The sequence below is a fragment of the Plectropomus leopardus genome, chromosome 22 (genome assembly GCF_026936395.1).
Source record: "Plectropomus leopardus strain MGB_pleo_1.0 chromosome 22, ASM2693639v1, whole genome shotgun sequence".
NCBI lineage: Eukaryota > Metazoa > Chordata > Actinopteri > Perciformes > Serranidae > Plectropomus > Plectropomus leopardus.
In genome coordinates this window covers 21,248,560-21,274,623 of record NC_142197.1, presented here as the reverse complement: position 1 = coordinate 21,274,623, position 26,064 = coordinate 21,248,560, and the positions used below count along the sequence as shown (strand labels likewise).

At 36.9% G+C, this 26,064-nt stretch overlaps 1 protein-coding gene across 1 annotated transcript; it reads left to right on the top strand.

The window, feature by feature from the left end:
• Positions 1 to 1,083: 1,083 nt before the first annotated feature.
• LOC121961309 (serine/threonine-protein kinase 38-like) lies at positions 1,084 to 20,902 on the top strand. The gene is made up of 14 exons (XM_042511249.2): positions 1,084 to 1,446; positions 6,141 to 6,280; positions 7,397 to 7,448; positions 7,558 to 7,680; positions 8,326 to 8,409; positions 8,509 to 8,632; positions 8,816 to 8,970; positions 9,074 to 9,176; positions 9,315 to 9,376; positions 10,301 to 10,418; positions 10,903 to 11,026; positions 11,237 to 11,332; positions 12,505 to 12,596; positions 12,839 to 20,902. Exons 2-14 carry the CDS (start codon positions 6,147 to 6,149, stop codon positions 12,961 to 12,963), a joined length of 1,392 nt encoding a protein of 463 aa, XP_042367183.1. The 5' UTR covers positions 1,084 to 1,446; positions 6,141 to 6,146; the 3' UTR covers positions 12,964 to 20,902.
• Positions 20,903 to 26,064: the final 5,162 nt, after the last annotated feature.

Below are 26,064 nucleotides of genomic sequence, written 5' to 3'. Positions count from 1 at the left end.
AATCACTCAGACCATCCAAAAAAGGAGATTTATGGCAGCCTACACTGCTTTTCACTGTGTTTTGGTCATCACAGGTTTGTTGTTGGTGTTACAGTTACGTTATGTTTTATTTCATTCGCAATTACACTTTTATTTTTATTTTTATTTTTTATTTTTTTACCACTGACACCTGTTCTTTGTCCTATAGACCTTTGGCATATAGACACATGTGAACAAGGAAATGAAAGATTCCAGATTGGGTGAACACATTTATAAGTGTCCTTGCTGGAATGATTAGAGGAAAACAGTCGGTTTAGTGTGAAAACATAATCTGCAGTGTCTAGTTTAAACAAAGTGTTTTTTGGACAAACAAGCTGCAGTCAACCTGAAATGTTACACCAAAGGTTTCAGATCTTACCTTGAAACAAACATCTCTTAAATTATTCCTTGAGTATAGCTGTGGTCTGTCTGTAACACTATCATGATTTCATTTTTATCTTATCTTTATAGTGTCTTATCTCCTGTATTGTCAGTAGGCAAGTGTAGTCCTATAAAAATGTTTATGGGTATGGATTTGTTTTGTTTGTGCAATATTTTAATGTAAATTATTCCGAGAAATCTTTTCCTTTAAATATTTCCTGGTCAAATTTAACAATGAAAAAACAGTAAATTGTATTTTTGATCACAATATGACCTTTTATTGACCTTTGTTACCCTCTTGTAATTAATGGCAATTGCTTCTTATGTGTGATTATTTTCAGTGTTGTTTGTGTTATATGATGTCATTTTTTAAAAGTATTAAAGTATAATAATGTAACTTATTCTTAGTACGGATTTCCACCAAGCAGAACATATAAAATTATGTAACAAAGCTTACAACTACTGTAGCTACAGTACAGTTTTTCATAGCTGCAAATGCTTGCTAGCCAGATGAACCTGCGTCCTGGAACGCAACCCTTAAGGAGCGGATTCGATCCTCTCATTGGCTGATGTACATGTCAATCTTATGTATATTACGCATGTGATTGGTCAGAGGGAAACACAGGTCTCTTTCTTCGTCGGTGATTGGTTTTCGCCAACGTCAATCAAATGCTACGCCGTTGCGTGGACGGAGCGTCTGATGAGCCCGACGGTCCCAGGAAGCAGCGCTGCTTATTTCATATTTTATAGCGATTTAGACGGAGGGAGCGCTGAATTTCGAGGTCAGGGAGTACAAATGAAGAAAGTAAAATAATTTTCAATAATTTCAGGTTAGCTCGGTGATAACGTCAGAGGACTTCTGTTATGATTTGGCGTTGATATCGGTAATGTTTACTGTGAAGTTCGTCTAAAGGGTGGCCAATAACTGGAGCCTCTAGCCTTCAACTGCCTAAATATTGGGCAGAAAATACGAAAAAACACATCACATTTCTCATATATCGTGGGGTGGCGGCAAGCCAATATTTGACTCTGGAGCAGGACACGGAGGTAGGTGATTTTTTCCCCTCACTGAACGGTCTTTATTTGTGTGCTGTCGGGTTTTATTTGTTGCTGTCAACCTGCCAGACAGAGACGCAAAGGGAATATAGCGGACAAATAGCTAGCTACCACAACACAGCAACTGACCGACTCAGTGTTTGTAGTAAGTAACTACATTTTATTAAAACTTATTAGTATCTTTAAAATGAAATATTATGTAGTATCAGCCGTCATGGGACTGGTAGCAGTGCCAGCTAGGTTGGCAGGAAGAGGTTTGACAGGGCGGCACAAAAAGTTTCAATTCAGGTGAGCAGTGAAACGTTAGCCAGACAAAACATAATTAGATATGCGCAACGTTAGCTTGTTTAACGCACCATACAGGTACACACTATCTCTGCAAGGGAGTGAAAATAATTCACAACAATGGATTAAACGCATGACAATTACTATACACATTCATTATGAAAACAGATTGTATATTTGACATTTAATCTGTCCACTTTTAATTTGAAATATATTGACAAACCACAATATATGACATTTGAACTGGAAATTTTTAAGTATATTCTGAACTACTGGTAAAACAATGAATAAGGACATTACATATATTACTATGTGACTTTTAAGATGAAATTGCATAATTTTTGGGACTTAAATGTGTATACATAATGCTTGTTTATTGCTCCATGCAGGTATACAACAACTCTGCAGGTGGATGAAAATAATTCAGAACAATAGATTAAAGGCATGACAGTTACAAATTAAATGTGAAAATAAGTTGGGTATTTGACATTTATTCTGTCCACTGTTAATTTGAATTACATTGACAAACCACTATTTAAAAAAAATATTTTGAAATTCATGTTTTTTTTAAGGGGGGGTTGTAGTTTGTTAACATTTTTTAAGCATATTCTGAAATACTTGATAAACAAACATGAATACGAATTTACCAAATATATTGCCATATAAAATGATACTGCACAATGTTGGCGATATTACTGAACAACTGACATATGTCATTAAGTTCTTATATTTAGGATGTAATGGTGACTTTTCTTATCAAAAGTGGTAGGTTTGCTTGAGATAAACAGAAAGTTTCGGACAATATGTGTTATTTTTGTTATAGGCGTTGTGTTTGTGTGTGTGTGTGTGTGTGTGTGTGTGTGTGTAAGCACCTCATTCCTCTCCCAGGCGTCATGACTGAGCCCTTTCATTCAGGACGGAAAGGGCTTCCTGTCCAGTCACTTACAGTACTTGAAGGGTGGAGTGTGTCTGTATGGAAATACACACACATTTTTACACAATTCTGGTGGAATGATGCTTTAACAGTTTCCATGAGACGTAGAAACAACATCTGAGTTTTAATGCTTTTTTTTTTTTCTTAAAAAAAACACACACACACACAAAGAAAGCCAATATGTGAATCTAAAATGTCTAAAATGTGCGATGACATTTTCCTCTCAAAGTTACATAAATGTTGAAGTTATCTTGACCAATTTGAATTCTACTTGTGTTTCTGTCTGCACAACCTTTAACAACCCTTAACTGTGCACAACATTTAACGTTTTTGGCCACATGCTTTAGTCTCCAAATAGTGAGCTTGCCTTTATAATGCCTTCCTTATAAGTGCCTGAGTGGTGTAGACTTGTTTGTTTAGCTAGGTGGTGGATCTGGTTCACTTCAAGTCAAACTGAATCCCTTCAGACTGAGCCTAAGGCCCGGCATTTTCCCCTTAGGTGGAGAAATAAGCACAAAACCCATCTAGCTTTTCAAGAGTGTGCGATAGTTACACAGATCAATTTCAACAAAAAAAAATCATAATAATGGTATTATAAGCTTTTATTAAATGCCTGTACAAGATGTTTTTTTCTAATCTGAATTGGAATTCAGAGCTTTTAAATGCCATTAGATCCACACAGACCACCGAAAAACCATTAATAAAGTTATTGTAATTAATAGTTTTGTGTTAAAAGTGGATGACCACTTGTATAGAAAAGGTTGCTTATATTGAGGAACCCAAAGATTCACAACTGTCCAGTCAAAGTTTTGGTTTCACAGCTCCTAACTTAACTGTTTGTGCTCGCTCTCTCTGTCCACTGTGCTGCCAAACGACTGATAGTCAAAGTTAGCAGCGAGCCAGTGAAGAATTTAGTGACTTAAAGAGCCGAATAGTTACAATCTAGACTGATAAGTAGCATAAAAGGTAAGAGTAAAAATATGTCATTTTGATGTGTGTGGTCAAACAGAAATGCATTGAGGTCGATCACAAGTTCAGTGATCAGTAGATGATCAATGTCTTCCTGCATCAACTGAAGCACAGCACTGCACTGCCCAGCATGCTCACACATTGTCCACTTAGCGTCCTCGACAGACTCAGTGACCTAAATTTGCACTTTTTTGATGAAAAAAGAACACCAGTCAGATGAATTGTGCATCTGCGTCAAGCTTTGTAGTTTCATAGAGGTACATAGCTGATGGGCATCTGCTCAGAAATGTTTTGCTGACATGGATTATGTTGGACCACAAGAACTGTAATTATACTGCTTGTGCTGCTTTGTGTTTGTTCAAGATTTATGTTATTGTTAATCATCAGTAGGGTTTACCTGTAAGCTTCTTAGGAGTGTCAGGTGAATCTGTTAAGACCTCAGTAACTTAAAACCTTTATTTGTGAGTGTTTTCCCTGTTTTCCACACAGCAGAAACCCTCCCAAACCAAGCAGGTTGCAGCGGTGATTCAGTGATTTTTCTCAGAATTCAGGAAGTGTCTTGTTGTTGTGGGAATGTTGAGGCCGGGACGGGAAAAGGACCGGTGACTAGACGAAACATGCGTCCTATCGCAGGGCTGCAGGGCTGTTTTATCTCTGTGTGAGCTAATCAAGCACATTCATGAGTGTCTGATCACGTACTGCTGAAATAGTTTGATGATGTACACGGCGTCCACCTTCTTCCTTTGTCTGTCAATTACATTATATGTGAAAATCTGCTCATGTTGTTTTCTTTGAATTTAAGAAAATACTTAACTTCCCTCTTGGTGCTTACTCTTTACCTTGTGGCCTTTTACATCATCTTTCATGTTGGGTTTTTATTCAAACATCCAACTACCGCTTGTGGCTTTCACCTCAAAAGTCTAAGTGTGTGTTTCTTCTGCTCTCTGTGGTTTTTTATTCTACCCACATGAGGGCTACACATCAATTCCAAGATGTCAATATGTGCCCTTCTAGAGAAAGTAGTTGCTTGGGAGAGAACAATTATTTTGAGCTTGAATAAGGGCTAAGGTGCTGCTCTCATGTGATTTGTGGATTTTTCAAGGTTGACCTCCTCAGGTGAAGTTTTACATTTGTTCTTTGTCAGTTTGATGTTATCAAAGATGTGTAGAGATGCAAAAGGAATGCATACCAAGAAAGATCAGTGGAGATTTCACTGATTAGTTTCTGGAATGAAAGCCCTGCAGACCGTGAGGTATCCAGCACATGACTCCCTGTTCAGGGGTGACAGGAATATTTCAGCACCAGGAATCCGAGTCCTGTTAGACTGTGTGAGCACTCAACTAATTTTACACATTAAAATCCCTTCATTTGAATTACAGAGTGCTACTGTATTGTGAAAAAAGCTGTGTTAAAGGTTACTGTGCAGGACTTTTTGGCTACTGTCTATAGTGTAGTGTCAAAAAGTAATCGCTCCATACTTGTCATGAATATTTGAAATTGATTCAATACTGATTTTCCGCAGTATCGATACACCAGCACCAGCTGCACCTTCTTGCTCTCTGTTATTGTTAATGTTTACTGCAGTTTTTCTAGACGGCATCAGAACTAACATTTTCAAGGCATTGTATCAAAGTTAGAAATTCCAGTTTCGTGACAAACCACAAACTGTTTGTTAACAGTATGGCCAGCAATGTAGCAACTCCACTTAGCATTTTGCCTGACTATATTTGTGTGTTTAAGGTTGTTTTTTTGTGTCGTGTCTGAAATTTTTGTAGCTTCATCTTAGACAAGAGCTGCTTCAGGTTTTGGCATGTGGTCACTATCATTTTATGAAGTCTTGACCTCACCTTTGTGTTGTGACCAGGAACATCCCCAAAACCGAAAAATAAGAAGAGTACAATAAAATGCAGGCAGAGGGAGTCTTTGCAGATTAACACACCACACACACTTCTCGTGGATCATAAGAGATGATTGAGATAGATAACTTTTGTAGGAGTCTGTGCAGCACTTTTACATATAAATCTTGAAAAAATGTTTTTTGGAGGAAAAACTTTAATATTCAGTTTTTCTGGGGGGCACTTTTGCTTTGCTGCTTCAATTTTGAACATTTTTTAAAAAATGTTCAAAATTGGCTTTGCTGAACTGTCCCCTTCCAGGGTGTTACATTCATTTAATCTAAATCGCACAGTTAATTTGTTGATTCCAGTGTTGTCTTGCACACTTAAGATACCATATGAGACAGACACTTAAGTGGCGCAGGTGTTAACTAACATAGTTGTCTGTTTTGGTGGGTGGCTGTTGCACTACTGGTTGGACTACTAAGCCTACACACTTCAAGTCCTCCAGGTAAAACTCCTCTCTGGCAGGTTGAAATGTTTTGTCGAGGACTGAACTGATGGTAAAATTGACCAAAAGACACATATTACACTAGCTGAAGCAGTGGTTGGACGGATGTGCACAACCTGATGTTGTTGGGTTTATTTGTGTTGTTTTGCAGGATAGTATGGCCATGACGGGAGGGACTGCAGCTGCCCTTCCCATGAGCAACCACACCCGAGAGAGGGTGACTGTGGCCAAGCTGACGCTGGAGAACTTCTACAGCACTCTGCTCACCCAGCACGAGGAGAGAGAGATGAGGTAAAACTGCCCGAGTCATTTTATAGCTCACAGTACCTGTTGATATGAGACCAGCGGCCTTTGCGTTACAAAAGCGTAAAGAAACACGCCTGTCCCATTGCATCTGTTGCACTTCAATAATATGCTCATGTTTCCATGATGTATGTGTCTGTTTAACCCTTTGAAATCTGAGCAAATTGGCTTGATTTTTAATTTTTTTTTACATGGAAGAGCAACAAGCAGCTTTATAAGAAATGCCTCAAAAACTAGCAAGAAATCAGTAAAAAAAAAATACTGGAAAACAGAAAAAAGTAAAGTAAAAAACAAACAAAAATAGAGCAAAAAATGACCTAAAAAATACTATTTTTTTTTCCTGTAACATAATTTATATATAAGTAAGATATTTACAAATATAGTTTTCTGGACATTTTTCTCTATTTCCTCTGGTAATATCTTATAATCCATCCCAGCTCATTTTCAGACACATTTTGTCACCTTTTACTAATTTTTAGCAGTTTGCAGGACATTAATTGCCAAGTTGCCCATTATGTTTTTTTCGTATTTTTGAAAAACAATCAAACCAGTTTTCGCAGGTTTCAGAGATCAAAGTGATTGTGAAAGGTGTCTGAAGGCAGCACAAAAAAACAAAAAAAACGAGATGGCAATAAACGTGTTAAAAAGTTACCTTTTACCTCCCGGGCATCGTATTTTAAATGGTTACCTCATGCATGTCCTGACTGACCTTTACCATAGTGCCAGTTACCTCAGTTACTCTCAGTGTGTAAATGCAGTTGTTGTTTCAAGCGTCAGGTGTCACTCCATCTGCTGTAAAGAAAACAACACAGCAGTGTGTCATCTCAGGTATCAAAGAACGTCTCGCAATCTACCTTGTGTGTTCTCACATTGCCTGAGAGCTGATATCTAGTCCAGGTAACATAGACGAGGCCTCTTGAAAAAGACAGCTGGCTCACTGTTTACACACCTGAGTAAAGTGACCTGGGAGTCATTGTCAAGATCAGACCAGTTTAGGTCATCTAAAGCCTCTAATTTCTCACTCTTATATTGTAAAGAACAAAGTTTTAGTAGTGTTTATGCAGCCCTTATTCACATTTTCTCATTGTTTTGTGTTGTTCATAGGCAGAAGAAGCTGGAGAAGGCCATGGATGAAGAGGGGCTGCCAGACGAGGAGGTACAGTTCGCTTTGTCGTCATGTTCACAGACCTCAACATGTGGCAGAATAAGGTTTTCCCTTTCATCTTCCTCTTCTTCTGATGACTCACTGTGTCTGTGTTTTGCAGAAAGTAATGCGGCGCTCGCAGCACGCCCGTAAGGAGACCGAGTTTTTGCGGCTGAAGAGGACGCGACTTGGCTTGGATGACTTTGAGTCCCTGAAAGTTATCGGGCGGGGTGCTTTTGGAGAGGTACATTCAAAGATAAGCATGCAAAGCCCTTGTAAATTTGAACTGAAAACACAATGAGTGTGTCGACCCTGAAATCATTTCTGTGTTCTTTTATCAGTTCATTTCATTATCCGTGGCCGGAGGCGTTGTGTTTTCCAGTTGTCTGTTCATCCCTCTCTCCAATCCTTGTCAAAGCGATATCTCAACAACACCCACAGGAAATTTCTTCTAATTTGGCCTAAACGTCCACTTGGACTCAAGAAAGAACTCATTAGATTTTGGTGGTCAAAGGTCAAAAGTCAGAGGTCACTGTGACCTTGCATCTGTCACATTCTTGTGAAGACAATTAATCCAAAACACCTTGAGGGAATTTTTTTCTCAGATTTGGCATAAATGGACTCAAGAATAAACTGATAAGTAATTTCAGTAATTCATATGGTAATTTTGACACAAATTTCCCACAGTTGTCTAATAGGATATAATGATGGAGTGATGACATTTTATATGCCAAAGGTCAACTGCACTGTGACATCATAATGTAAACTGCAAGTGCAATTTGACCGGTCTATGTAGGTGTACAGCCGTTAGATGGCAGTTCTAGTTTTCTTTGTAAGCTGCGTAATTCCACGTTCCTTATGGATTTAACTGTGGTGTCGTCTCCTTCAGGTCCGCTTGGTGCAGAAAAAAGACACCGGGCACATTTACGCCATGAAGATTTTGAGAAAAGCAGACATGCTGGAGAAAGAACAGGTAAAGTATTTGTCAGCACCACCAGTTATCAAGCATCTTAAGACATGCTGTTTGAGTTTGTATTGTCAGTGTCTTAAGTTGTCCACGTTCTCACTGCAGGTTGCTCATATCCGGGCAGAAAGGGATATTCTGGTGGAGGCGGACGGCGCCTGGGTGGTCAAGATGTTTTACAGCTTCCAGGACAAGAGGAACCTCTACCTCATTATGGAGTTCTTGCCTGGAGGTGTGTGCTCCTAACTTGGGAACATGGGAAACTCTTCTATATTGTATTTTAAGCAAATATTGGGTGTTTAAAACACAGATTTATTCAACTGGACACAGGATGAATTACTATTCTTTGACATGTTAGACATGAGTAAGACGGGTGTGTTTGTGCTGTCATTCTGACCTTTGATCTTGTTGCCAGGCGACATGATGACCCTGCTGATGAAAAAGGACACTCTGTCTGAGGAGGCCACGCAGTTCTACATCGCAGAGACGGTTCTGGCCATCGACTCCATCCACCAGCTGGGCTTCATCCACAGAGACATCAAACCTGACAACCTGCTGCTGGACTCCAGGGTGAGACTCAAACAGACAGACACACAGTCATTTCCTGACTGTCAGTAAAAGCGTACGACATGATGCGTGTGTGCATGTTGACTCATGGTGTATTTGTTTACAGGGACATGTGAAGCTGTCAGATTTTGGCCTGTGTACGGGACTGAAAAAGGCTCATCGCACAGAATTTTACAGGAATCTGACACACAACCCACCCAGTGATTTCTGTGAGTTCAAAATGTGATAAGAAAAGCTAACTTGAAGGAAAACTGATCCAAATCTTGATAATAAGTGGTAGCTTATTGTTGTAACATATACTCTAACTGTTTAGGTAATCACATGTTTTTCCTCTCTTCACTTCGCAGCCTTTCAAAATATGAACTCTAAGAGGAAAGCAGAAACCTGGAAAAAGAACCGGAGGCAGCTGGTAAGACTTTGACACTGTAATGAATGAAAGAAGTGCATTAGAAGCTCGAGAGTAAGAAAGAGGGAACAGTGCACATACTGGCTGCAAAATGCAAAGGAAGAAAAGAAAAGATAAACTTAGCTTCCTGATTTCTGCCCAAAAAATTGTAACAACAGCCTCTCTCTTTTTCTCTGTATTCTCTCTTTTTCTCTGTATATATTGCTTATATATTTATTGGTCTATATTCTATTCTGTATGTTTATTATGCTGCTGGTTACTTAAATTTCCCTCGGGATCAATAAAGTACCTATCTATCTATCTATCTATCTATCTACATCTTGGCTAGCGTAACTTCACATTATCAATCTTAATGATATGGGTCTGGCTGCAGAGCTCCATGCTCAGGCCCACCTCCTTCATCAGACTCTTTCCAGTCCCAAGCTATGAAAATGAAGTCTGAAATTGTGTGTGCCTGCCAGAGACGATCATCAGGATATGACAGCATGCATTCTTAAGTTTGAATGAGTCACATGCCCTCCACCAATTATGCCAATCTAAATAATACCACCTTAATATTTCAAATATAACTGTACCTCATAAAGTTAGGTAACATAATGGTAAGCAGCGAACAGCTTGTTTTAACTGTGTGTGTTTTTCCAGCTAATTTTATTTGCAAATTAACATAATTTCAGCTAACGTTAAAGATAGTTTACTTAAGACATTATTGTGGCAAACTAATGTTCGCAAACTTCTAAAATAGTACAGGTTTTTGCTGCTTAAAGTTAGGTTTTCTTGATAAGGCATACACTATATATCCCACCTCAATATTTCAATATTGTTGTACCTTATTTATAGTTTATTATTTGATTTTTTAAAATTTGATGATTTAAATATATTTATTCCAACCAGGAGCCCTCACCTTCTCTCTTTTTGTGTGTCTCTAAGGCTTATTCTACTGTGGGAACACCAGACTACATCGCTCCTGAAGTCTTCATGCAAACGGGATACAACAAGCTGTGTGACTGGTGGTCTCTGGGTGTCATCATGTATGAAATGCTCATTGGTAAGTAGGCAATTGCTCTGTGAGAGAAGAATGGAAATTTGATTTAATGTAATGTTTATTGAAAAGGGACGCAGCATATTTATAAGCATCAGTATAAAATACAAATGTAAATATACCGGAGTTAGCAGGACTGCTAATTTGCATCTGTAGTCCCTTGGCAGGTAACAGACAATAGAAACATCAAGAACGAATGAAAATTAAAAAAAAAAAATACAGCAATTTATGCAGAGGACAAAATGCAGTCAAAGTAGCAATGTAAACTGCAAATCACAGATATTTGATATATGTTTGAATGTAAAACATTTACAGATTTTGAAAACATTGTAGATATCACAAATTGAAAATAGCCACTTTTTAAAAATGATTATTATTTCACAAGTTACACATCAGGTTGAAACATTAGTAAACCTGCTATCAGTGGAATCCTTCAGTTAGTATTGTTATAACATCAGCTTTTTTTAACATGCTTGTTGGTTGTGTTCAGGTTACCCACCCTTCTGCTCTGAGACGCCACAGGAGACATACAGGAAGGTGATGAACTGGAAGGAAACGCTCGTCTTCCCACCTGAAGTCCCCATCTCAGAGAGGGCCAAAGACTTGATATTAAAGTATGCAAAGATGCTTATTTCCATTTTCTCTTCTACATTAAGGAAAAATGCTTAACATGTTGGTACAGATGGTGAATATTTGTTATATGTATATATATATATATATATATATATATATATATATATGTATATATATATATATATATATATAAAAGTTTTGTTTGCCAGTTATATTATCAGTCTATATTGTCTGCTGTTGGTGTGTTTCAGGTATTGCACTGATGCTGAGAACAGGGTTGGAGCTGTGAGTGTGGAGGAGATCAAGAGTCATCAGTTCTTTGAGTCGGTGGACTGGGAGCACATCAGGTACATGGACCCTAAACACCTTTCAGACATGAATGTGGTGATAATTTAACCCTTTAAAACCTGGATAGATATCAGTTTTCTCACAAGTATTTAAACATTTAAAATCTTAGCAGATTGGTTTGATTTCTTTCAAAAACACGGAGGTAAAAAGGCAATGAGCAACTTGGTGAGAAATGTCTCGCACACTGCAAGAAATGAGTAAAAGGTGACAAGAAAACTACCTATAAATGAGTTTTTTAAAAAAGGGAGGAGGATAAGAAAATACCAAAAAAGAGGGAGAATTGTCTAGAAAACTAAAAATATAATTCTAATAATTTTATATTCAAAATTATGTAACAAAAAATATAATATATAAAATAAAAACACATATTGTTGTTGTTTTTTGTTGTTGTTTTTTTTAAAGGGTTTCAAAAGGTTAACATGTTGGTCTCATGTCTTAATAACCACCTGAATCATTTTCACTTAAGTCAAGTTGACAGTCTTATACTTACATTCACTATTTGAAAAGACTTATCTGACAATACAAGAGGCTCAGTAGGTTACTTTACTTTCACAATTTTCACTTCTCGCTGCAATTAAATTGCAAAAAAAATGTCTGAAAACATTGCAACATGCATCACAATTTTTTAGAAAAGCTGCCGTGAAATCAGGCATCGCAGGCCACAACAATCCCCAAAAGAGACTATTTGCATGAGCCAAAACTGAAAACATCCGACAATATTGGAACGTCAAAACAATAAAAAGACTGACTTAAGTTGTGCAACTGGAGCAAAACTTTGATCATTTTAGTCTGACATTATTTCTGCCACAATGAAATCGCTTGAAAAGCTGTGTTTTGTAAGGTCGGCACAAGTAGTTCAGCTCTAACATTTTCATAACGGCTCGATGCAATGCAAGTGTTTCAGTTTCAAGTCAAGGCTACAGCAGGACAAGCATATTTATGTAAGAGAAACTAAGCGTGTGTCTGAATGACAAAAGCTTCCCTTCAACACGTAGATGAAGTTGTCAAGGTAACATATTCCAGGAAAGAAAAGGGCTCTTCTCGCATAAAAGGTAACCCTGGTTATGCACAGAGCAGTTTCAACAAAATGCCTTTCTTTATCTCAAATGGAAAGGCGCCCATGGCCCATTTCATACTTTGTATTTTGATTGTGTCTGTCTCGCCTCCACAGGGAGCGGCCAGCAGCCATCTCCATTGAAATCAAGAGTATCGATGACACCTCAAACTTTGACGACTTCCCTGAATCAGACATCCTTCAGCCAGGTTTGTGTTTCCGGAACATTCTGCCTGCTGCACTGCCGGAAAATCCCTTATCTGGAAATATTAGCCTCGGGTCAGATTAAGAGACCACGGATGAGTCATGACAGATGATTTAAATTCTCAACAATGCTGATAATTATTATTCAAATAGATGTAAATAGACCTTCTCATTCACATTGTGTGATCCATTGTGCCCTCAAGTGGCAAAATAATAACCCCGTTCTTTGTTGTGTGTTTATTAACAGCCAATGCAACGGAGCCAGACTTCAAATCGAAGGATTGGGTGTTCCTCAACTACACATACAAACGCTTTGAGGGTCTGACTCAGCGAGGTACCATCCCCACATACATGAAGGCAGGGAAGGCCTGACACCCCGAGACATGGAGTCGTGGAGTAAAAAACAGACGTTTACGGACACAGGGTCGGGCCTCGGAGCCCCGCTGGTGCTGAAGGCTGCGCTGTCAGCCTCTCAGTATAAATTTAACCCTCATCACAAGTTATTTAGGTCTGCTCGGCCGCTGCAAGAACACCAAGAGCTCGGAAATTAAGGAGCGTTACCGCATTACCTCGGTTGTTTATATCGTATCCACGTGCCGTCTTTAGCCATAGCTCTCAGGCCAGCTCACTAACTAGGACACTAAATCAGCATATCTGCATGTTCAGCGGCATACTGCTTCTGGAGAGGATTTTTTACTGCCGCGGGAATGAGGATCGAGTACAAATCACTGCTTCGACATCTTCACAGCGATAGTTTCTACACTGGCGGCTAAATTAGCTCAGATGCAAACATAACTTCTTATACTGAAGACAAGATCTATACACTGTAGACGACTCTGAAAGATTAGTGAGAATAAAGGTACCCCTCACTTGTTCTCTCCGATAATGTTACACCCCTGAAAGTTCCAGCATGATTTCCAGGGTTTTGGCTCACTTTTTGCTTTGTATTCAAAGGAATATTTTACACCCAAATGATCATTTGTATGTCAACTACTCACCACTGATTCATGAAGAAAACTTTCTTTCTTGCATGCCACTGTAAGGAATCCAAACAAAGTCTTGATGGATTACAGTCTTTATAAATGGATGCTGTCTTTGTTAGTGGGAGCAACTTTTAAAGGAATACTTTACTTCTCAAGTGAAAATTTGTGCTTGTGACATTGAATTTGTGAAGAAAACTGTTTTTCTCACATGCTTCCAGTTAACGAAGAATCGAAAAACAGAGGAAATTCTTGATAAATTGTAGTCAAAGGGGGTCCACGTTTAACAACAGCAAAACTTTATCAAAATATCTGTTACAAACTCTCACACAACTTTGTGCGGAATAATCCAAGTCTCATTTATCGAGCCGTATGCTGAGTACTTCTCAAACAGACAGCCCTTTCTGACGGTGAACTGAGCTAAAATGAAAATTTATCTATGCTCTTTTTAAAGCCAGACTCCTTTGACAAAAACTTTGATTTTACTTCTCTGAACAGCTGGAGCTGGTGGGCTACCTTTACTTAGATCAGTTAGTTTGTTGGTGTTATTGTGTGACTTTGGTGTTTTAAAGAGTTAGTTAAAATAAAGAATAATAATAATAAATAAAACACAATAAAAAACAGAAGTGACAGGTGTTTTGATTTAGTTTTGATGTTTTTAATGTGGCCCCCATTTACTTCAGTTCATCAAGAACTTTCTTTATTTTTGCACCCTTCATTCACCATGTTGACATGCAAGAAAAACAAAGTTTTCTTTGCAAATGTAATGAAACACAGGGTGAGTAAAAGAAGCAAGCGATTCCTGGGGATTAAGGTTTCCTCTAAAAGTTATCTCACTGACAAGGATAGCATCCTTTTAAAATTCAAAAGTTTTAAAAAATCTTTCACTCAATTTCAGAAGCATCTTAACCCGTGATTGGAGCCTGCTGCAACCTCAACATAAGCTTTTCTTTGTCGGACGAGATGACGACTGAAGATTGTGGTAGTTCTTATTAGCAAAATGATAGTGGATCCCAATAAAAGCTCAGTTAGCATCAAAAGTGTCAATAACAATATTAAGTAATGTATTTTTTAGCATGCTAATAGCATAGCTGCTACTATTGGATGGTTGCTATGACTTTTGGTACACACATTCATGTACCCTTACCTCCTTACCATCATCTCTAGCACCATCATCAGGTCAAAATTTGTGTTTCAAGTACTTTGGTTTATGACCAAATATATCCAAAACTAATGACTTTCCCATGAGAATCAGCTTTACGATTGCTTATAAGTATGCTAATGCTAATTTAGGATGGTGATCATCAGTGTGTTATCATTGTCTGTGGATGTTAGTACGCTGATGTCAGCATTTAGCTCAATACATTTATACAAGAAAAACACAGTCAATTCTTTAGGTTTAATAATTTAAATCATAACTGTAGTATAATTATTTTTGCCTGTGATGGAGGAGATTGAACATCAGTAACATAAGCTTTAAAGGGAGAGAAAAGATTTTTTAAAAAATGAGCAAAAATCCAAATCATGCTTGAATCCTCCCGGTGGTGGTAAACACAGTGCGACTTTGTGTCAGCCCTGCGGGACGACTCTTCCTGTGGCATTGCCTCGGCGCTGTCACTTTTCTCACAGAGGAACATCTTGTTGCCAGGAAACGTGTGAATGCAGTTCGCCCTGCTCTTGACATCCGTTACTGTGGAGTGTCGCCTATTCACACACAAGCCAAACAAAGTGCAGAGTGTGCCACTTCCCTTCAGAGCCCATTGTTTGGTTCAGATCGGTGCCACAGTAATTGATCTTTTCCCCCGATTTTAATTCTAACAAGGGCCAATCACTTCCTGTTTAGATGGACAAAACATGCAAAGTGCCTTTAAAGAGCTGCAAAATATTTAACCAGACATTTTAGGGATGTTATCAGAGATTGATCAGAAGGTATTGATCATTATTAGAAATAATAAAGCTGTTTGAAGGAGAGGAAGGGGAAATAAAAAGGAGAAAAAAATGCAAACTTTTTAAATCAACCTGTGAGTAAGCAGAAATGTGTCCCTTAAAGTTAATGGAGGGCTCTGATGTGTCTGTTATATTTCTATCGTCTACAGAGTGATAAAACACATGAAGTGATAAGGTGATAAAACAAACAAAGCCAGGAGAGAATTACAGGTTTTTATAGGTTAAATAATTAAACAGGCGGCTCATAAAAAGATCATTTGTTGAGAAAAACACAATGAACAAAGTGTCTTTGTTTGTCAAGTAAAGAGGAAACTAAAATAGAAACTAAATAGAAATAGATTAACAGGGTGGATATCTTAGACACGTATGTTTTTTGTCTGTTGTTTAAATTTGAATTAGTATCCATAAGTTGTATTTAATGCTATTTTTCCCCTCACCCTATACTGTAAAATCTGACAAGTTGATCTTACTTAAAATATTCTGGGAAACCGATTGCAGTGACAAAGGGAAGTATATATATATATATGTACAATATACAATGAAGACAAGTTGAATTATTACAAAATTGCCTGAACTTTGCTTCTCAAATTTATTCAACATACATTTCCTTAAAATTTAGCTGTTTCTGCTTAATGTATTAGCAACTTAAAAAAAGGCCAAATGAAATTACCTTGTTCTTTGTACGTGTTAGTAACTTCAGTAAACTAAGATAGTCTGACTTAACTTGATCATGACGAAGAGGATTTTTCCAGAATACAGATCACAGTAGACTTGGTTTTTGCTAAAACTTTCATTAAGTGTGCCAATTTTAAGTTGCAAAAACTTTACAAAATTAAGTCAAATCAGTTTTATTTATAAAGCCCATTATCACAGATTAGAGTTTGCCTCAGAGGGCTTTACAGCATACGGCATCCCTCACATCAACTAAGGAAAAACTCCCCCCAAAAAACCCTATAATAGGGAAAAAAATGGTAAAAACTTCAGGAAGAGTGACTGAGGAGGGATCCCCTCTTCCAGGACAGGCAGACGTGCAATCAGAATGCACTTGGTTTACTTTTGTTGCTAAAACTTCGTAGAATCTAATTAGATTTAATTAAACTTGTCAATTTTAAGTTGCAACAACTTCATAAAATCAAGTAAATATGACTAAATGTTAAGTACACTTTTAGATATGAAAGAAAACAATTAAATATAATGTAAACATAAATTCAGACTAATAGTTATATTTACTTACATTTTTCAAGGCAATCGGTTTCCTAGATTTAAAAAAAAAAAATTAAAGTCAACTAGCTAATGTCAGGCCTGTCTTTAACCATCATGTCTGCTCAGAGTTGTGACTAGACGCAGCCCTAAACATAGTTACCAAAGAACTCTGATCATCACACGTCGTGATCTCAACACACATTCAGATGTAGCCGTCGCTTATACTGCACTTAACTTCAAACTACCTTTTAAATAACAACACCTGTCCGAGAGAGCTAAACTTGGTTATGGAAAAAATTGCCATTTCTATTTCTATACACTCAAAAAAAAAAAAAAAAAAAAAAAAGAGTGAGCAGAGACAGATGTTTCTCAGCACATCTGTTGAGTGTCAAAGCTATAAATGTACATACAGGGACAGGAAATATACTTTACCATGTTGGACTATAAAGGTTCAGCTGTAGCCATCACAGGAATCCCATTAAACTGTTTCCGGTGCTATTTATGAGGGATTATTAGGGAAAGTAAGTGATCTTGCAGTTTGATAAATTAGAGAGGTGTATTTTAATACACCTGTATCAGTCTTTCTTCATATATTTTATGTGTTTAACTGTAATTCATGCAGGTCGTCCTGGTAGGCCAAGAATGCACTGAAGACTCACAGCTGCATTTTTGTTTGATTGCAAACAACATAAGCAATGTACAAGGGTTGTATATTTCTGCATCATTTATTATTTTTCATGTTTATGATAGGCTGGATGTTGTGCTCATATGCAGTGTATTTAAACTGGATGATTTTCATTTATTTAAAGGGGCACTCCAGTGATCGTTGTATTGCACCCATACAAATAGAATGACAGTAGAACGGACATTCCCACTCAATTCAACATAGCACAATGGTTAGAGCGGCAGCCATTTTATTTTTACTGTCGCCATAGAAACAGTTATAGTGGGCTAGATTCAGTATAAACAAACCGATTTGTGGCATGTGGCAAACTCACTGAGGTGAGGCTTTGCCACAATGACCAAACAAGCAATAAGCAATTTGTTACCTTAAAAATATCACTGTAACGTATATTTATGTCTTTTGTTAGCATTAACCCTTTGAAGTCCGGAGTGACATGACTTTTCTCGTGCTTTTTTTAGACACCTTTCATTGAAATTTAAACCTTTGAACCCTGAGCAAATCGGGGCGATTTCTTTCAAAAACATGGGAAAAAAGACTATGAGGAACTTGGTAAGAAATGTTCCACAAATTGCAAAAAAATACTAGATTTGGAAAAGTTATATTTATAAATATCACAATTACATATTTAAATTTATGCTGCATAATTATTATACATCTTTAATCCATTTTTCGAGGTCTTTTTTTTACTAATCAAGGTTTTTTTTAACAAATTTTCAAGTATGTTTTAATACGCCTTTTTTCGTTGCTCATTGCCATGTATTTGAAAGAAATCAAACCACTTTCCTCAGGTTTAAAGGGATTAATTCATGTTTGTTGTCACATTATGTTACTGTAGCTGCTTCTGAAGAGAGAGTAAGAGCCGCTGCTCAGTGAACAGCTGAGAGGCTTCGAGAGACCGTGTGTAGATCAGCAATATTTTCACATATAACTCGCTCAATGAAGGGTTTATTTGAACCAGAGTTTGTGATTGTTGGAACAGTTGACTTATTATCAGACATCTAAAGCCACATTTCCACCAAGCAGTCCAGTTTAGGTCAGTTTGCTTCCCATACCCATTAGAACAGTTATTTTTCTGTTTCTAATGGAGAGGTTGTGGATGGTGACAGTTGAATAGACTAACAAAGATTGGCTTGGTGAGTTGGTGAGTGTTATTTCTGTTGACTTTGACTTAATTGTGTTTTATGATGAGTTAATCAAGCTATTGTTAGTCTTATTTTGGTGAAAGAGAGAAACTTGGATTGGTGTATGAATGTATTTTTCTATTTAATATGAAAAATAAGTGAAAAAAATAGGTCAAAACAGAGTTCTCAAACTAGTGAGTACGATGCACTTTACAGCCGTATTGATGTATGTTCTTACCATAAAACCTATTGTTATTTTCGTTTGTACTAATGACCACGGGAAACGGTTAAATGTTTGTTCTATTCATTCTATTTCTATGATTGCACCTCTGTAGAGCTAGAGACAAATTAAGAAAAGAATAGTCAGAATTATTGCAGCAGAGGCTAAAATATCCTCTAGCTTTTATTTTCTAGTGTGGCAGAAATTCCAAAATCCTACACTTCCCATAATGCAGTTTGATAGCAGCTTTCCTTAAATGTCTGTCTTTTAACCTTTTGAAACCTGGATAGACATCACTTCTAATGTCTTGCGTTTAGACAGTTTTACCAAGTATTTAAACCTTTGAAACCTGAGCACATTTGATTTCTTCTTTGAAAACAAGAAATGTCAAGGAAACTGCAAGATTTTGTAGATTAAAAAAAAATATTTTTTTTAAAAGCCAGGGAAAAAGAATCTAGAAAACTATATTTTAAATGATCCTAATCACATATTTATAATTATTTTACAGTATCAGTACCTTTTTTTCTGGGCATTTTATTGTTTGTTTTTTGTTTTACTTTTCTTTTCTTCCTATTTTTGCAATATTTCAGGTTATTGTTTTGTAAATTTTTAAATAATAATTAATTTTTTATTTTTCAAGTTTTTCTTCCGAAGGTGCTCATAGCCTTCTCCCAGTGTTTAAAAAAAGAAATAAAGCCAATTTGCTCACATTTCAAAGGGTTAAACTTGCCCCTTTTGCAACGCGGGTGGTAGAAATTTGCAGTCTTTCACCCCAAGCCAAGATAACCCTTATGACATCATTATGACATCATTGGAGTCAGTTTTCAGATTTTAGAGAACCCCCTTTAAAACCACAAGAAGTCATTTAACTACTCCCACAGGCTGAATAGTACTCCTCGTGACACAAAGGCATAACAGACAAGATGAGGAGTAAACTGATCTTTATTTTTAAAAATCGGTGGAGTGTCCCTTTAATTCCAAACATTAAGATGTCTGCATTACAGTCTGCATCACAGCGTATAGACAACCCGATTGGCCAGTATTTTCCACTGTGATAAAAATTCAAATGAATGACTATAACCTAAATGTCATCAAAGCTGCAAGAGGAAGTGGTCCTACTGGAGGACAGTAGCAAGACAGATGCATGATGGGGGATGTTGTCGATGGCTACCGCTGCAGATTCCCAGTTGTGTCTAGTCACCGAAACACACTGACGTAATCTGGAAAAAAAAAAAGCCAAACTGCTGTTTTCAGAGCGTCCTGTTTCACAGCCAAACAGTTAAGATTATTTGTGAGAAATGTGTGTGTGTGTGTGTGTGTTTATGAGTGTGTGAGCGCAACTGCTAGGGACAAAAAAAACAACATTTTCATGAAGTAGATACTCAGTGCTTTTTGTTGTGAGGTGATGTTCAATGTCAAACTCATGTTCTGTGTTGTAATAGAGAAATTATTACACTTTTTTTATTTGTGAAAAGTAGATGCGCAGGAGATGGAAAAAGGAGGGAAAACACTGTATTTTGGGATCCATACAGTTCTCTATATGTCCACGATGACTTGAAATCCATTACTGTGTCCCTTTATCAAAAGGGAGCTAAATTATTGAGACTTTATTTCTCCACAGAGTTGAGAAGAGTTAAGGAAATGTTTCACTTTGATTGCGAGTTAAGATAGACAGTTCATTTCTGATGGACCAAAACGGCTTATAGACCCACCCTTTGTGTTATTAGTCACATCTGTGTCACATAATATTTTATATGTTTGGAGAAGTTGCCTCCCTAACCTAAGAAGAGGGACATGTGTATTTATCCCCTTAAAAAAGCAGTTGACACAAAAATAAAGGATAAAAGCAGATTAAAGGGCCATTCACGTCTAGTTTTAGATGTGTTTGGAAACGTCGGCGCCCCGTAACTAAGCTTATAATATGTAATTTCCCCACTTATTATAGCAAGAATTCAGTCTCAACATCCACTTGTAAAACCGCCCTCCACAGGCCAGGAAAACGTCATGAGGTATTTTGTGTAATGCTGTGTACATATTGTTGTAGAGCCTTGAAGGAAACTGGAGTGAAGGAGGAAACGCTCATTAATATATTCATTCACGTTGATGAGTTTTTATGTTGACAAAATGCTTAAAATAATAAAATTAAACACCTAAAGTCTTAAGGGTTTTTTTTGTTTTGGGGGGAATGGGGAGCAGGTGAACATTGCAGGGCGGTTCTCTAAATTAAGACCACATGTCCCATAAACACATGGAGGCCTGGAAAAAGTCACATAAAAGATTTTGAAAGTGTTAATTCAGCAATCTTTTACAGCGTGGTTGTTTGGGATAATCCATTCAGTCCCAAACTGACAAATAATGCGCTTTTATTGTGAAATATAAACTGGAGCTGCTCAGTTAGACAAGAATTAGAGAAATTTGGCATTCAAAAGCAGTTACACAGTAAAAATGCATAGGATGGCATGACTTTTAGAAAAAAAACTGGACCAATTTCACCAATTTTTCAAGTTTATTTAACCTTGAGAACAACTGCTGCTCGAGACGAATATTTCACATCATTGTGTAGTTTACACGACGTGCACAGAGTTCAAAAATTAAGTTTGCAAGACTTAAAACAACATTAATTTAAAAAAAGTCTAACATTTAAGTAGGCTTAAAGGGTTGGACCACCTTTTCTTCAGCTGAAGTTGAAATATTATGTTGTATCCAGCATTACACTACACTATGTTACACTACACTATTACAGCATGCCCATGTTGTCATGATCTGTTAAATTTAATTTGTCACAGATGTTTTCATTTCTTTTCAATGTTTCTTTATCTCCACACTGTCGATTATCAAATAAAAAGGCAAAATATAAAAAAAATAGATAAAAATAAAAATCATAGTTTGCAAAAGCCATAGTATAGTGGTAAGAATTCCCCAAAACAGAGCTATTTTTGAGCAAATAAATAAGAACAAGCTACAGTATTAAAAAGCAGCTCATGTTGCTGTGCTTCACTCAGCCCACTAGAGGGAGCTCTTGACACACACAACCGCAGTGAGCGGATCTTATGAATGGACAGTGTGGCTCCTGGCTGTGCTATTGTTGTCATGTGAAAACATGTTATCTCCAAGACTGGCTGATCGCTGGTAATAAAGGATAGTGCTGTCTGACTCATAGTCATGCCATATTTAAAATAAACTTAAAGAAAAGTGGCGATCAAGTGAAAACGTTGTTTTCTAAATCCCTAAACTGTATTTGAGAGAAATAAAAACAAATAAGAATGAAAAATTCCATAATTTCAAACTATGGGGGGTTAAAAATAAAATTTATCCACACTTTTATTGTCAAACTACACAAATATATACTTATAATGAATAAGAAAAGGCTAGGTGGAAAAACATGTATTTGAGGCAGATATATTTCGGCAAGTTTTCAGACTTTACTTAGAATGCTGCGCTTACAATACAAAATGTCTTTTGTTTATAATTAATAGCATATAAATGTTTGTTCGTTTTTTCTGTGGAGAATTTGAACGCCGCATAGCATGTAATGACACATTTACTTACTATGTGCCATATCTGAATAACAATTTAATGTCCAGCTGTGGAAAATATTTATCGGCTACTTATTCATTTCTGTTTTATTCCCCACTGTGCAGTTGTATTACATCCAAAGATGTTTCCCGTCATCCCGCCGCACTCATTCACAGCGACACTTTCCCTTTAAACCGAAGTGCACGTTTTCACGTGTATCCTCGGTATAAACACGTCATAAACACGGTTACGTGTGTGAATGGTCAAGAAAGCTTTTTCACAGCAAAGAAAAAAATAAAAGTTGTGTTGACCGGGTTTCTCTTAATCCCTTACCCCGATTAAGGAAACCGGGTTTCTGGTTTACATTAAGAAATCAGGTTACTGCAAATGGCCGACAGCAACCAGGTTACTTGAACGCACCTGACGCAGAGGTGACGGTGTCATGACCCCAGTGTGACCCCAAATACAACTATAGCCTATTTACCTTATATTTTTTAAAATATAATTTTTGATTAACGGGCTGCTTGATTTTTTTTTTTATTTCTACATTTTTAATGTATTTCCTCCTCCTCAGGTATTAAGAAGGTGTATAATAGATAAAAATACTTTTCTTTTTTTCAGCTTAAGCCTTTGAAACTTGAACAAATTGGCTTGATGTCTTTCAAAAACATGGTAAGAATGCAATGAGAAACGCAAATTACCTCAAAATTAGCAAGATATTAGTTAAAAGTTATAAGAAAATTCCCTAAAATTAGCAAAAAAAAAAAAGTAAAAGAAATGAAAAACAGGAATAAAATACAATAAAATAATAAATGTAAAAAATAATAATGAAACCATTTTTATATTTTACCTTTATAATTTGCTAATTATTCTCCTATTTTGAAGCTATTTTGAAGCCATTTTCTTGTCAAATTTTTCTTATTTTTTTGCAATTTGCAGCAGAGTCCATGCCATGTTGCTGATTGCCTTTTTTTCCCCATGTTTTCGAAAGAAATAAACCAATTGTGATAGGCGTCTGAACACAGCACAGAAAAACTGATGTCGGTCCAAGTTTCAAAGGGTTAAAATAGATTTTTAGCTCGGAATGCATCATTCCACCTCAAATATTAATTTAATGGGACGCATAAACTCAGATGCTTTTACTTGAAGTTGAAATGCAGCCACGTTATTATGTTTGCAGACATGCTATTTTAACATTTGACTTGAGGATAAGGTTGACTCTCTTATTACACATAGCTATAATTTGAATATTGAGTTTAGTAAGATGTTCAAATCTTTGGTGTCAGTATACATAATTTGCCATTGACCTAATTTAAAAAACATCTTCCCCTTCTTATATAAAGTTGTTTTCCTCAGTTTAAATGCTGACCTGTGTTTTTAATACACCACCACATCAGTGATCAAACTAGGACATCTAAATTATGTGCTGGCTATGTAACTGCTGGCCCGGCTAATAGGAGGGACACTGAGTTCTGGAGAGGAGTGGCACCTTTTTTCATTATGAGTAAGAAAACACCTCATGAGTGCCGGGCTGAGGCTTACTGATGCAAAAAAGGTCACTGACAGGACGACCAGAAACAAACAAGTCACAACTTGGAGTGGGAACTAAATTCCAGCATAACCACTTTAAACCAGATCTGCATACAAAAAACGTGCCGATGTATCATTTATATGTGAAACAGCTGTAAAAGTAAGAAAGGCTACATTATGATGTCTATATTTGCTTGAATGAGTTTTCCACTCCATGGAAGTTAACACAATGGAGTGATACTTAAAAAGCATATATTCTGATGTAAAATACATGTCAAAGTTAACAATAAAAAAAGTGTGTCTAAAACAATCAGGAGCTACTAAAAGAGTTAAGAAAAATGTCAATATAAACTTTTCTATATAAGCTACATATTTTCCCAGTCATCATACAGCTCTAAAATGAGCTCCTTGAAGTTAATGAAGTGGTCATTATCGCTGTTTCCGCGTTTCCTGTCCTTTTTACGATGTTTCCGGGTTGGTAAAGTGCACGGGGACCCTGTACTTTCTCCGCAGACGGTCTTTATATGGGTTAACGAGCCAACCGTCGCCACGTGACCGTCGAGTTATATAATATATAGGTCAACACGTTTCTGGTTGGCACGTGCAGCCTTCTGTCTTACGTAAAGTCTCGTGCAAAGGTCTCGAATTACACTATGTAGGTGAGGGCCGAAGATCGTCAAGGTTGGCGAAGATGTATCACTTTTAAGTGCTTTTGTTTGTTTATACTTAGGTGGTTGAAGACACCGTTTGAATACGGAACTGTACTGAATACTTTCATGTTTAGTCGTTTTTTTTGTTGTGTTTCAGAGATTCTTGAATATAAAAAGGCAAGGCAGCTTTATTTGTATAGCACATTTTATACAACAGAGCAATTCAAAGTTCTGCACATAGCTATAAAATATAAAAACATAAAAAAAAAACATACTGATTTACAATGTAAGATTAAGGAAATAATATATAGAAAGTAAAATTAATAACAAAAAATAGCAAAAGTGTGGACAAGAGGTGCAAAGACAAAAAGATTATTTAAAATGATATAAAATACAGTTTAAATATAAGTTCACAGTCATTAATGATAAATTTGCAGTCATTAAATGTAAATTACTAAAATATTTGAAGTAGGCTAGCCAGTTCTCACATTTTCTTGTAGTCTGTTTTTAAAAAGCTTGGATGTTGGCTGCATTTTAGCCCTACATTGGGGTTCTGGCAGTGTTACTCCAAGTAAAAACTGTACCATGTCACTATGTTTGATATAGGCTAAATTTAAATAAAACACAGCAACATTTTTCCACACACAAGCAAAGATGTTGACACCCGTATTAGAGTTGAATATAGTGATGTAAATAATTTAGCATTGTTAATGAAAGTCTTAACTGAAGTATAGGATTCAAGTTTTTGTTTTTCACAATGTAATTAAAGGTTTAGAAAGGCACCAATTATAATTCAAAGGAAAGGTACTGTAAATGTTTTAAAACCATACATCTATGGATGTTATTAGATAAGACTGGATTAAGTTGAGATCAGAAAGTTTTATTAACTCAAACAGACAACAATGTACATAGTACACAACAAATACAAATGCACAATACAACAACCCCCTTCCAAATCATACACCTATGGGTTACCCACAAGTGTAGTTGTGCCGATCATATCGTACTAGGGAATAGCAACAGAGTGAGACCTCCTCCATAGTAACGCTATGTTTTGGGGAAAGCGAGAGAGTAGCAAAGTCAGATCTGTGACGCGCGCACGAGACTTTTTCAGGGCATCAAAATGTGCGTATCATCGGAGGGACAGATCCCTTGCATCGTCAGGGGCGTGCTGTAGCCTATGACATCAATCAGATATATAATTAGATTAGTAATATCAGTATTTTCGCACCCTTATTGCAATCCCATCAGACCATCCACTCTTAGTTATCACAGTTTATCACAATTTCATGACCTCAGTGATGGGAAATGCAAATCAGTAAACCATTTTTGTTCATTTCAGCTAAAAATGCAACACACTCATATTTGCATAGACTATTTATATGTTTTATGACGTCATATGAAAACGTGCAAAAAATATATAGGGAGCAGCAGATTTATGCAGAGAAACGTTTTCGCTTAATTTTCCAAATTAAAGCGACGCTAGCTCACGAGACAATCTGATATGAATGGATTGCAGCTGTCCTAGTAAAACGCCTTAACCCTTTGAAGCGCACGGCGGGCATGAATGAACCAACAAGGCGTTGAGGGGAGGAGACAAGTGCGAGGTTTTCCTTGTTTC

Coding starts and splice junctions, on each gene's coding strand:
- LOC121961309 (XM_042511249.2), top strand. CDS start 6,147: ATGGCCATGACGGGAGGGACTGCAGCTGCCCTTCCCATGAGCAACCAC. Junction 8,633..8,815: donor TATGGAGTTCTTGCCTGGAG/GTGTGTGCTCCT, acceptor TCTTGTTGCCAG/GCGACATGATGACCCTGCTG. Junction 10,419..10,902: donor CATGTATGAAATGCTCATTG/GTAAGTAGGCAA, acceptor GGTTGTGTTCAG/GTTACCCACCCTTCTGCTCT.